Source organism: Biomphalaria glabrata, chromosome 5 (genome assembly GCF_947242115.1).
Source record: "Biomphalaria glabrata chromosome 5, xgBioGlab47.1, whole genome shotgun sequence".
In the NCBI taxonomy this organism is placed as follows: domain Eukaryota; kingdom Metazoa; phylum Mollusca; class Gastropoda; family Planorbidae; genus Biomphalaria; species Biomphalaria glabrata.
The window spans coordinates 1,623,358-1,639,860 of NC_074715.1; the positions used below are offsets into that span (position 1 = coordinate 1,623,358).

General features: G+C 36.6%; 1 protein-coding gene across 2 annotated transcripts in view; it reads right to left on the reverse strand.

Moving 5' to 3' along the window:
* Positions 1-2,521: 2,521 nt before the first annotated feature.
* Positions 2,522-16,503, reverse strand: part of LOC106063859 (uncharacterized) — a 97,764-nt gene continuing 83,782 nt past the window's right edge. For both annotated transcript variants that reach the window (XM_056031231.1, XM_056031230.1), the window contains exons 5-15: positions 15,205-15,411; positions 14,876-15,073; positions 11,593-11,730; positions 10,618-10,752; positions 10,032-10,169; positions 8,173-8,310; positions 6,189-6,326; positions 5,123-5,257; positions 4,179-4,310; positions 3,801-4,055; positions 2,522-2,788 (exon numbers count right to left, since the gene is read on the reverse strand). In XM_056031231.1, the coding sequence (XP_055887206.1) occupies positions 2,694-2,788; positions 3,801-4,055; positions 4,179-4,310; positions 5,123-5,257; positions 6,189-6,326; positions 8,173-8,310; positions 10,032-10,169; positions 10,618-10,752; positions 11,593-11,730; positions 14,876-15,073; positions 15,205-15,411 (1,709 nt within the window). In that variant the 3' untranslated portion in view covers positions 2,522-2,693. The remainder of the gene's footprint in view (positions 2,789-3,800; positions 4,056-4,178; positions 4,311-5,122; positions 5,258-6,188; positions 6,327-8,172; positions 8,311-10,031; positions 10,170-10,617; positions 10,753-11,592; positions 11,731-14,875; positions 15,074-15,204; positions 15,412-16,503) is intronic.

Here is a 16,503-nt window from a genome sequence, read left to right on the forward strand (position 1 = left end):
TTAGAAAAAAGTATTGCCCATAGGCCTATTTTATGTTGCAAAGTATTTGTTTTATGTAAAAATTCAAATAAAAGTGTTTTAACTAATAAATTGCATTAAACCTTATAAGTTTGCTATTACATAATTTTATATCATCGAACCGAGCCGAACCCGAACTTTAGACCTGACCGAACCGAACCCGAAATATACTCGTCATCGAACCGAACCGAACTCGAACTTAAATCTGACCGAACCGAACCGAACCCGATTCCCATCTCTACTATAAAAGTGCTGGGCCCACTGAGGTCGCATAGGTTGCAGTGGCCTAAGGTTGGCCCTGCAAAATAGCGGCGTATGCTACGCCGCCGGTCGACTAGTGAATTTATATTCTCTCTTTTACTCTGATTTAATTATGGATTAAGAAAATGTCATTAATATTACGACTTTTTAATTTAGATTATGATTTATTCATCTCTTCTTTTTTAGATTATAACTTAACTTTTTATTTAGATTACAGATAATTAAGGTTATGACTCTTACTATTTAGATAAGGTCTTGACCTAAAAGCTCAATGTTTGTCTCATCTTCTATGGACGAATGTTTGAGAAAGGTGATTTTTTTGATTTTTTTTGATTTTTTGATTTGAGGCACATCGGCACAATTTAGGCCATGTCGTGCCTGCAGTTCCTTAAGGACTACTCTCTCTCTAAACAGCAAGGGCCAGATTCTATACAGTAATATAATTAAAATTAAGGTCTATTCACAGTTAAAATAGTAAAGGTAGTAAAAAATTAAATATTTGGTAAAAATCTAATGTAAATAGTGCATGTTCACAAATTCAGAAATCAGATCTTCGTAGATAGCCCCACTTCCCGAATAAAGCCCAGTACCTTCCCAGGGTTGACACTATTTAAGGAAAAAAAAAATCTGAAAAATAACTTTGCTTCTGAATATATTTTAATTTTTAAAAAATTGAATAAATTTATTAATGTTAAAATAAAATTTATTTCGTGATAACTGTATAAATTTATAGTATAAATTTAGTGATGTACGTGAAGGTCCTGACCTAAGTATGATGACTGGACACAATATTCTTGTGGTGTGTTTCTAGGTCCTGACCTAAATGTGATGAGTTCACAATATATAGTTGACATATTGTGGTGTACTTCTGTCTCGACCTAAGTGTGATTACTTCACACAATGTCATGATTTACTTGTGCTGTTCGTCTAAGTCCTGATCTAAGTGTAATGACACAATGTCATATTGTGGAGGCCAGCGATTTCCAACAGACGGCCCGTGGGCTTTTTCCTGCCCACTTTGCCATTCTGTCCAGCCCAATGAAACATTGACCCACAATGCATGAGTCAGCAGAAGCTCGCTAACATTGGTTTCGAATTTTTTTTTTGGGGGGGGGGGATGAGGGCCGAGGGGATAATGACTCAAGAGCCTGTAGTTTTTTTTATCTCCCGTTCTAAACAGTTTTCTTATACAATTTTCTTTTTGACCCCCATTCTAAAAATGTTTGGATATAACTCGTGTTTACTACACAAAAATGGTCTCTCTCTCTGTAGTGATACTTCCTATAATATTTTTAAAATTGGTAAGAATCGTCCTGGGTATCACAGACTTTAAAAAATTAATGAAAACCATACAAATGGCACCCACTCTCATTAAAAAATGTACAAGTCCGGCATCTAAATACGGCTAAAAAGAAAGCTGATTTTATTCCGGAATTTATTATTTCCTACTATATGTTTAAACTGGGTAAGAATCATCTAAGTCTTTGATTTAAAAAAAAAAAAAAAAGGACTGTTAGCAGCTTGCATGCTACAATAATTTTTTAAACTACTTAGGATTATAATAACAATAATTATTTTTCTCCTTGTTTCCATGCTACTTATTATTATTTCCCCTTAATTTGAAGGCAGCACATTTGACACGCATCATTTCACCCTAGACACGTCTGCTGCACACGGAAACAGAGACGTGCCGACGGCACTCATGAACTGACACGTCTGACCCAGCGGGTCATTCTCTTCCCACCCACCGAACCCCATTTCAAACAGACCACAATAGTATTCAAAATTTCAGCGGGAAAAAAATGCTATCAAGTATTCTACGTGCTTCTTTGTACAAGTATTCTACATGCTTCTTTGTAAAAGTATTCTGCATGACTCTTAGTACACGTATTCTACATGCCTATTTATACAACTATTATTCTGCGTACAATCATGTATTTAAATGGAATATGCCCGATATAGTTACGTCTTATTTACACACGCTTATCTAAATCATACGTACACAACTATGTTATAAGGCTTTGTACAGATGTCTGTTACATTAACATGGTTGTCATCCTAGGAGGCTTCAGACATTGCCAATGACAGATCTTTATGGAGAAAGCTTGCCGCCCAATGCGCCGAACGGCGCGGGAGGACCTAAGTCTAAGTCAAAGTCTATCATCCTATTACAAGTCATGTTGTGACACACATTAATTTAGTAATCCACATTTAATATAATAGTACGCATTAAAAAAAAAGGATTAATAATAATAGTTAAATTTAATTTCTAAAGCACTGTTAACAAAAATGATGTAGACTCAAGACGCAGTGATAACATTAGAAACATAAACACGACAGTGAAAATGACAAACTCATTTTGAAAATAAAGTTTACAAGTAATGAAGTAAAGTTTGAACTTGACAATTTGAGACCTATCCAATTGTCTCATAAACTGTATTTGAAGTGTTCTCATACTGTACTGTTTTGTTGGCTTCTCGATCCTGTTTTTTATGCGTCTTGACAGTTTCTGTTAATAAAAAAAAAAAAACAACATTAGCTTTAAAGAAATTAATTTTTATACTTAAAAAAAAATAAGCTTCGTTTTTTAAAGGTTTCTGTAATATTCGAAAATCGACCTGCGCTAGATGTGGCATAACTTGTAGGTCGCAGCTGGGGCTGCGTAGCCACGGGGAGTAATGCATTCCTGATTAATCTTCGGACTCGAAGACAAGCCTTGTTATTATTCTTGATTGATATATCAAACCTACATAATTTACTTTAAAATTGTCTGAATATTTATTAATAATTATCTTGTGGAACCTAGTTTAACTGGCGCTTATGACTTGTTTGTTTGTTTTACATGTTTTGGATAGTTTACTTCCTAGACCAAACCTCCCGCAGGACGACAGGGGATGGGAGCGGGTAGCATTTGAACCCTCGACCATCGATAAGTCCGAATGACAGTCAAGCGCGCAAACCACACGACCAGACTGACTTAAAATTAACATAACAATGACATTTTGTATGTGACTATAATACATTTTGGAAGCGCGGTGGCTGAGCGGTAAAGCGCTTGGTCCCGAGTTCGAGTCTTTGTGAAGACTGAGATTTTAAATTTCGGAATCTTTGGGCGTCTCTGAGTCCACCCAGCTCTAATGGGTACCTGACAATAGTTGGGGAAAAGTAAAGGCGGTTGGTCGTAGCGCTGACCACATGACACCCTATTTAACTGTAGGCCACAGAAACAGATGACCTTAACATTATCTGCCCCATAGACCACAAGATCTGAAATGGAAACTTTTTTTTTTACTTATAGTATATTTAAACAGGCGAGAGTATCAAAGTATTCGTTGAGTCATGTTATTTACATACTTGGTTTGATAACCTGTTCCCAAAAATTGCGTTCATTTACAAGAGTAGTTTAACCCTTTCATTTCGTAAGAGTTAAGTCAAAGACGGAGAATATTATCTTTCTCGAAATTTTCTGTTTTATTTCACATTGAGTTAATTATTAGATTGTCAAGGATGAAAACAATTACCTTCAAAAGTAGATCTAGAAGGTTCGTAAGAGTGGTTGTATTCATTTATTTGTTTGACGCCATCATAATTCTGTAGTCGAGTTGCAGGTTTTAAGTCGTCATTGCTTTTGGGTCTTAATGTTGTAAGCCTGGTTCTGCATATAATAACTATTACGACGTCAACCAAGATGATAACCAGAGCACCAACAGCTACTCCAATACCAACACCTGATGAAAATGTTAGACCGCTGGTCTCTGATGCTAGACCGAGTTGCACTGAAATAATAGTCATCATTTAAAAAACAAATATAAATAAATTAAAGCTTTATGAATATAATGTTTGATATTAATTTTTCCTGAATTAGACTTACCTGATAACGTAAAATAAATTAGTATTACCTTTCTCACAGTAAGATCCTGTGTAATCAGAAACACATGCAATACAGTAGCCAAGTCTATTACATAACAGATCTTTACAGGTGGAGGAACAGTCTAGAGTGCAGTTGGAACCGTGATAGCCTTTTGGACAATCTGTGGGGTCATTGTAAAAATCGTTTAAATAAGTTATCAATCAATAAATAAATAAACAACTCGATCAATGAATCATCTCAAATCTAATCTTATCTATATTATCTAAACTTATCAAATCGTATGAGGCGCGGTGGCTGAGCGGTAAAGCAATTAGCTTCGAACCGGGGGTCCCGGGTTCGAATCTTGGTGTAGACTGGGATTTTTAATTTCGGTATCTTTGGGTGCCTCTGAGTCCACCCAGCTCTAATGGGTACCTGACATTAGTTGGGGAAAGTTAAAGGCGGTTGGTCGTTGTGCTGGCCACACGACACCCTCGTTAACCGTAGACCACATAAATTTAGGACCTTTACATCATCTGCCCTATAGACCACAAGGTCTGAAGAGAACTTTTAATCTAATCTTATTATATCTATCTAATCATATTATATCTTATCATATCTAGCATCTTATCCTTCTTATCATATCATACCTAATCTTATATCTTATCATCTAATCATATTGTATCATTCTTATCATATCTTATCATTCTTATTTTATCTATGTATGTATGTATCTATCTATATTTCTATCTACCTATCTCTCTGTCTGTGGAGTCCGTCCATCTATCTGTCACTGCATGCATGTCAATCTGTCTGCCAGTCCTTCTGCATGTCATTCATCTATTCATTAATCAGCTTTATCGTTTCGTACATTAACCCATCCACAAACTTGATACAGTCATCAATTTGTTACTATCTGTTACTAGATATTTCAGTAATAAACAGTCTTATAAAATCATTTCAAGCAAATTAGAATAAAAGAAAAAAAATTACCAGCAGGACAGGATAGATTTGTAAGACTGTCACAAGTGTAGTCACAAAGTCCAGTAACTCTGTCACATGATTGGTCTTTGCATTTAGAGCTACACTCATTTACGCAGTTACGTCCCCATTTTCCAGTTTTACATTCTGTGAAAAAAAAAACAACAAATTGTGTAATCAAACATTACAGTTATTAATAATTATAAAAATAGTCACAATTTAGAAAGACTCAGTGATGTCGAAACCTAGTGGCATATCCATTAGGGAAACAACTGCTTATTTAAAGCCATATCTATCATACAATAAGATTCATTTCCCTTTAATTGGTATCGAACTGTATTAATTAATTACCAATAGTTAATTGACTATTTGGTCAGTTTCCGAATTGATTCATGTTTTTTTTAGGTGCAATAAATAATTTTGTAATTGTGATGGCGGCTGGCAGAGTTTAAGCCCTAATCATCATGACCGTCGAACCAGGGCGCGTACCACTTAACCAGCCAGCCATTCGAGAAGGAAGGAAATTGATATTGTTGCAAGCCTCTCTCCCCCCACCCCATCCAATTTTTTATGATCATTGAGATGACGTTTCATAAAGTTTTTGTTTATGTTTGGGAGTGGGGGGGGGGTATAAATAACCTCAATTCGTGTTCATACTTCTTTTCTTTTGGGATGCAAGAGTTCTTTTGTATCAGTAAATGCGGATTCATTTTGGGTGAGGGTTCAAGTGAATATTTTACGTTGTATTACGAATTCGTTTCATCAGACTAATACTGGATAATGTTTCCCATGAATGTGTCTGCATTCAGTGAAGGAACGGCAACAGGATAATCAATGTTTTTTTGGATATATGTTTTTTGGATAATCAATGTTTTTTTAGATAATCAATGTTTTTTTTTTGATAATCAATGTTTTTTTGGATAATCAATGTTTTTTTCAATGTTTTTTTGGATAATCAGTTTTTTTGGATAATCAATGTTTTAAGCCTCGTTTTTTTTAAAGAACTCTAAACCCCTGCAATAGAAACGGACAATTAAACTGTAAACGCTCAGAGTTTGGTTACAAATTTAATTCTTACCTACAGTACAATCAGGAGCATCCATGAACCCATCACATCCGCTGTCACATTTTCCCGTCTGGCTATCACAGGACAAGTTAAAACAATTGTTTCTACAGTTGAACTGACAGTTAGGCCCCCAGTTGCCTTTAGCGCATTCTAAATATGTATGTAAATATATGTATTTAATAAAGAGAAACACAATCTTTTCTCTAAATATTAAAACTTCAGTTTCATGCTTAATTGGAAGTTCTCTTATATGGAGGTAAATCCATTAAAAAAAAAAAACACTAGCTATTTGGTGTATCCGGTATAAAGAAACTCTTCCGTTTCTTGTTTTTTTTCTGAGTTGGCAACATAGAAGTTCAATTTAGCGTCCTTGACATTTGTTTACTTGATATAGTGGAAGTCTCATGCGTTTTTTTATCATTGTAGAGTCCTATGTAAAAGTGGCAGTCACAAAGGGTGATTTGCAATGGAGATAAATGAATTAACTAAGTATAAGGCTGATCTATATCTTTCCTAATATCTTTATCTTTTTTTCTTTAACTTAACTAATACCTTATACCTGACGAACTAATACTTTGTACCTGATGAACTAATAACTTATACCTGATGAATTAATAACTTATACCTGGTGAGCTAATAACTTATGCCTGCTGAATTAATGACTTGTACATATCGATCCATCCATCCCAGTGGCGCTACAGCCCATGGAGGGCTCTGGCCTGCTTTCACACATCCCTCCATTCAGATCTCTCCTGGGCCTTTCGTCTCCACGCCCTAACCCCAAGCTGCTTCAGATCTGCTTCCACATCATCTATCCATCGCATTCGGGGTCTGACTTTGGGTCTGGGTCGCCTGCCTTTTGCCTGTATACGATTTTCGCTTCTCTTTTATCGGACATTCTTTCAAGGTGACCTGCCCAACGTAGTCTGTTCTTTTTTTATTTCGGTCACTATTGGTGACAATTGATATATCTCATGGTTAGTGCGTGTCCTCCACCCTGTTTCATCCTGTATGGCACCATAAATAACTTGTACCTAATGAACTAATAACTTATATCTGATGAACTAATAACTTACACCTGATGAACTAATATATTTTACCCGTTGAGCTAATAACTTATGCCTGATGAATTAATAACGTATACCTGATGAACTAATAACTTATACCAGATGAACTAATAATTTGTACCTGATGAACTAATAATTTGTACCTGATGAACTAATAATTTGTACCTGATGAACTGATAACTAATACCTATTTGTTGTTATCGATCGTTGACTTATAGCATTACACTGCTCGAAGATAACTAAACCGCTGTAGGCGTATCATAAATTAACGTATAGAACTTGAAATAAATTTAATAACTTCTTGGGGAATAAAACTAATTATAACTTTTATTATAATAAAGACTAATTTAACTTCTATTTTAAACATGTCTAAGAAAAACACATCTTTACACACTGGCATCCTGGAATCGTCGTTCATTTCACATTTGCATTGCTCGAGGCCCGATTGTAATTTCATCATACTCACTGAAAAGCCACCAACCAATCGCTAACTTCTACTCGCCGTCACCTTAGAAACACACACAAACTCCGAGACACTGTTGAACTAATCACGAATACCTGTTGAGCTATTAACTGATACCTTTTGAACTAATAACTAATACCTGTTGAGCTAATGACTAATACATGTTGAACTAATGACTAATACCGGTTGACCTAATAACAAATACCTGTTGAGCTAATAAATACCTGTTGAACTAATAACTAATACCTGTTGAACTAATGACTAATACCTGTTGAACTAATAACTAATACCTGTTGAACTAATAACTAATACCTGTTGAACTAATAACTAATACACGTTGAGCTAATAAGTAATACCTGTTGAACTAATAAGTAATACCTGTTGAACTAATAAGTAATACCTGTTGAACTAATAACTAATACACGTTGAGCTAATAAGTAATACCTGTTCAGCTAATAACTAATACCTGTTGTACAGCTAGGCGGGTCACTGAAGCCTTGACATCCCTTGTCACAAATCCCAGTTGTCTTGTCACACGATTGACCATAACAATTTACACTACAAGAGTTTGTGCAGTTTACACCCCACTGACCAGCAGGACATGCTGACGACATGAAACAAACACAATTTGAATTGCTAATAATGTATAGCTTAATGTGGAATATATTTGAACATATTTTAAAGTGTATCCAAACTGTCAGAGTAGCGTCAGTGTCTAACTTGTAAGGAACAAAATTCAAAAGCTTTCTGAAGCAGCAGTAGTTATGATACGGCAAAATATTTTAAGGCCCAAGATCTTTAAATTGCGGTCTATTAAACTTTGAACATATTTTATGTTCCAATTTTAATGAGCACCCATGACGCTACGACGGTTTTTCACAGTGATATCTAATTATAAATTTTATCTGCTGAATATTGTTTCACTCTCTTTGTGATATGTAATAATAAAACGACGTTTTTTTTTTTGGAATCCACACTGACAAGGAATGCGGTATTTCACGTGACCACTCGAATTTTGTTACGACCAGATATTTTTGCTAAATCTAAAACAAAAAAACGTTGACCGCCAAGGGGCTATAAAAGTTTTCACTGTTTGCACCTCTATTCAACTATGGCTTTTCTATGGTTATCAGTTTAGTCTCCAGCGGTTCTCAACCTTTTATGCTCGGCGACCGCTTTTTACAATCCCCCACTCTGCCGCGACCCCCCTACTCACACAGAGCAATAGAAGAGTAGACAATATGCAATCCATAATTTCGATGGTCTTAGGCGACCCCTGGCAAATCGTCAATCGACCCCCAAGGGCGGTCGCGACCCACAGGTTGAGAACCCCTGGTTTGTACATTTGTAAGCTCTGCAGAAGAAAATAAAATACATTCAAATAAATGACCTCCCTTGGTCTACGCTCACTAACTAATAAGAATAGGTAATCTACTCAAAGGATATGCGGAGTAAAATGTAGCTCCTTTATATTGCTATGTGAGTATCAAACAAGGCTAGGTTAATATATTAGGTATTTTAGTTACACCCATGTCAACTTTTGTCTTAAAGATACGATCAATGACTTGTTGTATACCAGTAATAAAACAACATTATAATTGGGTCTTACATTTGTAAACAAAAGATTACTTCCCTTTTTCATGGACATAAAAAACACATTTTACATTATTACTTTATTTCACTTAAAATCTGTTAGACAATTAATATATAGACGTACCATAGTTGACAGACTTTACACGCGATATTTACTGACGTCACGGATAGTGGGTCTCAGCTTGTTTATTTTAGTATTATCCAGCTGGTGTTAGGACTATAGGCTGACAACATCGTATTACGGACCGAGATTTGACTGTGGCCTTTATATTTTAAACTTCATTCAAAATATCTAACGACCAGGACTGGGTTCTTCATCTTGTTCTTGTGATAAGCCTTGTTCTTTAATAGTTTTAAACACATCTAATACACCCGTACAAGAAACTTAACTTAAACATCTTCTGAGTAATCTATCGAAGCGAGACAGCCATCACACAACTACAGAACCTAAGCCTATTAAAAATGACATTTACTTGAAACCAGTACATTTCATAAGTCTAATGTGTGAAATACATGCAACATGGTCACTAATTTACATAACAACATGAATAGCAAGATAACATGGCATTGGCTTAATATTTTATGTAAAAAATATATTTCGGACACTCATTCGGAGCGTCCTTTCAAGTTAGGGGCCCGGGGGGATTTTCGAATTCGGACCCCCTTTCCCCCACCCTAGTTACGCCACTGTTGAAATCTCCTAATATTAACATAAATACATTATGAAATGACCTTGCTTGCAGCCTGGAGACACGAAGCCTGCAACACATCCTCTGATACATTCTCCATTGATGTAATGACATAATCTAGCTTGACAGTTGGGGTTACAAGTTTGACTGCAATTTTGACCCCAAAAGAACTCTTCACAAACTGAAAATAACAATATTTCATTATAATGAAAAACATGTCATGCGAAGAAAAAAATTTATTACAAAAAATTATATATTATTATAAAAAATGTGTTGTGACTAAATCTTTACCCTTTCAAAATTTGAAAAAAAAAAAGATGTAAAAGTCATCTGTTTCTATGGCCCAGGGTTTACGAGGGCGCTAAGTGGCCAGCACAACGAACAACGGACTTTAATTTTCCCAAACAAACGTCAGTACCCATTAGAGTTGGGTGGACAAAGAAAAGCCGTAGAAATCCCGAAATTCAAAATCCCATTCTTCACTGGGACTCGAACGCGTCACCCCCTCCCCTCCCCCCCACGGTTCGAAAGCCAAGCGCTTTAACCACTTAGCTACCATGACCCTAAATCGGAAACCTTTCACTCTAATTCAAAACATGAACTTGTAAGGTTTCGTTTTTTAATTTTACCTTTATCGCAAGAGCCTCCATAGAATCCAGGTGTGCATTTAGAACATTGTCCAGTCTCTGGATCACAGATGTTACCGAAACAATTACTTGGACATGTTTGTGTACAGTTGATTCCAAATCGACCTGTTGAACACACTGAATAAAAAAAATGACAATTCAACTGTTAGTTTGGTATGTCTTTTAATTGCAAAAAAAAATAAATTATAACCTAGTCCAGAAAATACGCTAAGAGATTGACACGTAAGGAGAAATTATCTATCTATCTATCTATCTATCTATCTATCTATCTATCTATCTATCTATCTATCTATCTATCTATCTATCTATCTATCTATCTATCTATCTCTCTCTCTCTCTCTCTCTCTCTCTCTCTCTCTGTCTCTCTCTGTCTCTCTCTGTCTCACTCTCTGTCTCTCTCTGTCTCTCTCTGTCTCTCTCTGTCTCTCTCTGTCTCACTCTCTGTCTCAGTCTCTGTCTCACTCTCTGTCTCTCTCTGTCTCACTCTCTGTCTCACTCTCTGTCTCTCTCTGTCTCTCTCTGTCTCTCTCTCTGTCTCACTCTCTGTCTCTCTCTCTGTCTCTCTCTGTCTCTCTGTCTCTCTCTGTCTCTCTCTGTCTCTCTCTGTCTCACTCTCTCTCTCTCTCTCTCTCTCTCTATATATATATATATATATATATATATATATATATATATATTATATTATATATAGCTCCTTATATCTCGTAAGATAATGGTTGAGCCCTAATTAATCATTGGTTTTGTCTTGAGACGGGGCAGAATCTGGTGTGACTGATCAAGCCAATTCTGGAGCGGCAGAGTTTGCCACAGTTCGTGCATGTATAGGCATCGGATTTAGGGCTAGTCAGACATATGACATATGAGTAAAACCCCAAAGCTGAAAAATTTTAGACTCAAAATATTTGATATATTTTTTGTATACACGTTAAATAAATACAATCAAATGTATAATCATACCCACAGTACAAGCTGGTGGGTTGCTGTAATTAAAACAAACGCTACAAGAGCCACTGTCACGATGACAACTGGTTGGGCATGTTGCTGGGCAGTTGGTGCAGTGAAGATCTGATGTTGTATAGGTACCAGCCGGACATTCTGAAAAAACAAAAACACATAAGATATATACAATTCTAATTGATAATTGCTAAAATAGCTGTTAGTACTGTGTATTTATTGTCCAAGCCCTTGCATATCATAAGTTCGTATCAAACGTCCGTATCACAAGTTCGTATCAAACGTCTGTATCACAAGTTCGTATCAAACGCCCGTATCACAAGTTCGTATCAAACGTCCGTATCACATGTTCGTATCAAACGTCCGTATCACAAGTTCGTATCAAACGTCCGTATCACAAGTTCGTATCAAACGTCCGTATCACAAGTTCGTATCAAACGTCCGTATCACAAGTTCTTAATGCACTTCGGCATCACAAGCTGGTACCATTAGTCAGCGTCGCAAGTATGTATCACTAATAAGTAGAACATGTCCGTACCACAAGTCTGTATATATTTATAGCTTTTTATATTTATAGCTTTTATATAGCGCTACTTTCATGCTTATAGCATGCTCAGAGCGCTTTGGTCCAATCTCATTTGTGGACCACTGGGGGGGGGGGTATCTAGGAGTTGGTTTTCCGTGCTGCCTTTAGGCGCTCAGTAAACACAACTCTGCCTGAGTCGGGTGTAGAACCTCGAGCCCCCTTCTAGGTAGCCAAGCCAAGCCAAGTTCAAGCGCACTTAGCCTCTCGACCACGCTTCCCACAAATATTGCTTATCATGGAAGCACGTGGAAACATCATAAGTCTGCATAAGCATTGGTATCACAGTCAAACCATAAGTTCGTTTCATAAGTCCATATCACATGTTTGTATCACTCGTCTGTATCAAATGTCTATGACACCTGTCTGTATCACATGTCTAGATCACCTGTCTGTATCACGTCTTTATCACTCGTCTGTATCACATGTCTTTATCAACTGTCTGTATCACCTGTCTATATCACCTGTCTGTATCACATGTCTTTATCACCTGTCTATATCACCTATCTATATCACCTGTCTGTATCACATGTCTTTATCACATGTCTGTATCACCTATCTATATCACCTATCTATATCACCTGTCTGTATCACATGTCTGTATCACCTATCTATATCACCTATCTATATAACCTGTCTGTATCACATGTCTTTATCTCTTGTCTGTATCACATGTCTGTATCACATGTGTATCACCTGTCCTTATCACGTCTGTATCACTTGTCTGTATCACATGTCTGTACCACATGTCTGTATCACATGTCTGTATCACGTCTGTATCACTCGTCTGTATCACATGTCTTTATCACCTGTCTGTATCACCTGTCTATATCACCTGTCTATATCACCTGTCTGTATCACATGTCTTTATCTCCTGTCTGTATCACATCTGTATCACCTGTCTGTATCACGTCTGTATCACTTGTCTGTATCACATCTGAATCACCTGTTCTTATCACGTCTGTATCACTTGTCTGTATCACATGTCTGTATCTCCTGTCTGTATCACATGTCTGTATCACATCTGTATCACCTGTCCGTATCACGTCCGTATCACCTGTGTGTATCACATATCTGTATCATCAGTCTTTATGGCAACTTAGCTATCGCCCCCCCCCCCTCAGTCCATATCGCAGATCCTTATCACAAGTTTTGATTTTTAACACAATACTGACGAAATCAATGCTTTTAAAAAGTCGAAATACTTTTTATCACAATGAAATATATTTATTAGCCAAATATTAATGTGAAATGTTAAGTCGTGTTAGAATGGACCAACACGCGGCTCGATCGTTCTATCCCAGGGGTTCTCAACCTGTGGGTCGCGACCCCCTTGGGAGGGGGGGTCGCCTAAGACCATCAAAAATAAGGATTGTTATTGTCTATTCTTTTATTGCTGTGTGTGTCTATTGGGGGGGGGGGGAATCGCGGCAGAGTGGTATATTGTAAAAAGGGGTCGCCGAGCTTAAAAGGTTGAGAACCGCTGGTCCATCCGAATAATTTATCTAATAGTTTCAGGACTTAGAAGTTGGTCGAATTTATACCTAACCAGAGACCTTTGACCTACTTATACTGTATGTAATATCCAAAATAAAACCAAAAAAAAATAAATTTACTAACAAGAATATATACTGTATGTAATACCCCAAAAAAAAAAACAAAAAAAAAACTTTACTAACGAGAATATATTTTTTCCCCCCTTAATTCTTTCTCTAAGCTTACATTGTCATCATGGGTGTTGGTCAAAAGTTGGAACTCGCGCAATAACCGAAACTGATAACTAAGTTGATATAACGTCATGTTAAAAACGCCAATGTCGTTGGTTCGATTCCCCTTACTGACTAAATTTTTTTCCCCCCAATTATGATTTTATCTGATTCTATCAAATCAAATTTGGTCCAAACCAATAAGATTCCATTTTACAACAAAAACCAAACACCAGCTTTTTTTCTTTCAAATTACGTGATCAATGTTTGTACAATTTTATTGCTGTTATAATATTCGTGAAATCTTAAGATAAATGATGAGTGATTCTATTTTTAGGTAGCTCTATATTTCCAGCTATGACCTACATACTTTGCGACAACTGACACTGACTATATTGTTACGTCTCTCCTACTATCCAGGCTCTCTTCAAACTGCACCACACGACACAATGAACTTAAAGAACCTCACAACTCTGGGCGCCAAAGTATCAGTAACAGTTTAATTTCAATTACATCACAATTGGCAACAACATTAACACTGTCTTTACAAAAACCTAGTCTTGCTCCGCCTGACTTCACACACCGTGCTGGTTCTCGCCTCGTACTGGTCACATTGCGAGGTAACGTGAAGTGATTCTGACACACTCGCTCTTATATAGTGTCTCTACTGGCCTCGAGCCTTCCTGGCCACTCCAGTTGATCACTTTCGCCGTGACTTGCGTGCGTAATGTTTACGACACTCGTCCTTGCCTAACTAGCGAGTACTGTCACTGGTCTCGGTTGACCGCTCGTCCACCGCTGGACTGTGGCGATTTGGGTAGGCTAAAAACACACTGCACTACCCCCAACTGTGTCATCACCAGGTTTACAACACTATGTTAAAATCTAGCAATATAATACAACTCGGAATAATAATATATTCTCCTTCACTTAATTTCATAACTTCTTTTTGGTTGTATTTGTGGTAACAATCTTTGAAAATTAAAAAAATAATTACCTCCATAAATCTCCACTTCACATAGTGTTAAATACGCAGTTGAAGAGTTTATGTTGACTTTTGTTAAGTTATGTTTAGCAGCGTCTATAACAATATACACAGGCAATCCAGTATCAGAGGAGTCTTTATAGTCAAACCTTTCCTGGACAGAATTTTCTCCGACTAAAGTAAATTTGGCAAGTCGATCCATGATAGAGTCTGCAAATCAAATCAATCAATGAAAATGTATTATGCCAAATGGTTTGAATTAATGTTGTTTTTTTTTTTAAGTAAAAAAAAACAACAAAACCTAAGATACATCGAAATAAGAAAAGAAGTTAATCTATCACCTCTGTTGTATATCACATATCTCGTAATCTCGGATAATGGGAAAGTCACAGTCCACATTGGTTTAAGTTCTTGTTCTGTGTGTGTACAGCTTCCGACACCAATATTGGAATTTGTATTGCCGTCTATACCATTAGAAGCATCATATAAAATTAAGTTCGCATAAGTACTCGTTTGCCTGGCCCTTTGTTTCAGTGCGACGTTACGACCTGGAGAAAAATGTACCCGAGATGTTAAAAGTACTCTTAAAAGAAAAAAGTAAAGAAAGAAAGAAATATAATAATAATAATAATAATAATAATAATATGTTGTTGTTGTTGACAAATGCCGAAATTAGGAAAATCGAACACATAATAGCAGGATGTTCAGCCCTATCAGAATCTGCCTACCTAGGTCGCCAAAACCAAGTTTATACCTATATCTCTTGGCTTTGACACATAATTTGATCGGTAAAGATATTCCTCCGTATTACAAATACTCGCTACAAGAGGTTTTCGAGTCTATTGATCATCTGCTGTACTGGGATAGGCCTGTTTTGAACAAAACGGTAGAATTTCATCCTCTGATCTACTGTTCATTGATTTAAAAAAAAAACGCAACCATTAGAGACATCGCCGTATTGACATCATAATTTAAGAACAACTGAAATGTAAAAAAAAAAAGCAAAGAAAATATGGGAACCTAGGCTTGGAGATTATGCGTTTATGAAATTTATCCAAAATAACAATATAACCCATATAGTTAGGCCGAGGGGATGATTACAACTGACCTTACAGATACCTTCAAGGCCCTTAACATTCCTAGGAACATTCTCGTTGCCTGTCAGAGGGCGGTACTGCTGAAGACCTGCCACATCACCAGAAAATCCCTCAGTGAAAACTGTTAAGGGGACTACGATGAATTTTGTTTCACATTAACGAAACTCGACCCTGGAAGCGCCAGAGAATGAATACTCGTTCGTTTCTAACATAATAATACTGCCGAGGACAGACGTAGACCTCGAAAATATTATCTAAATCGACCACCGACGGGAAATGGCTATGTCTGCGAAAGTTGTAACAAAATATGTAGGTCGCAGCTGGGGCTGCTTAGCAACGTGAAATACTGCACTCCTAAATAATCTTTGGACTTGAAGACAAGCCATATCAGTATTATCATTATTATTACGTTAGAAACGAGCGAGCACTCATTCTCTGGCACTGCCAGGGTCGAGTTTCGTTAAAGAGAAACACAATTCATTATTAATATTACAAAAGAGTATTCTATTATTATTATTATTATTATTATTATTATTGTTATTT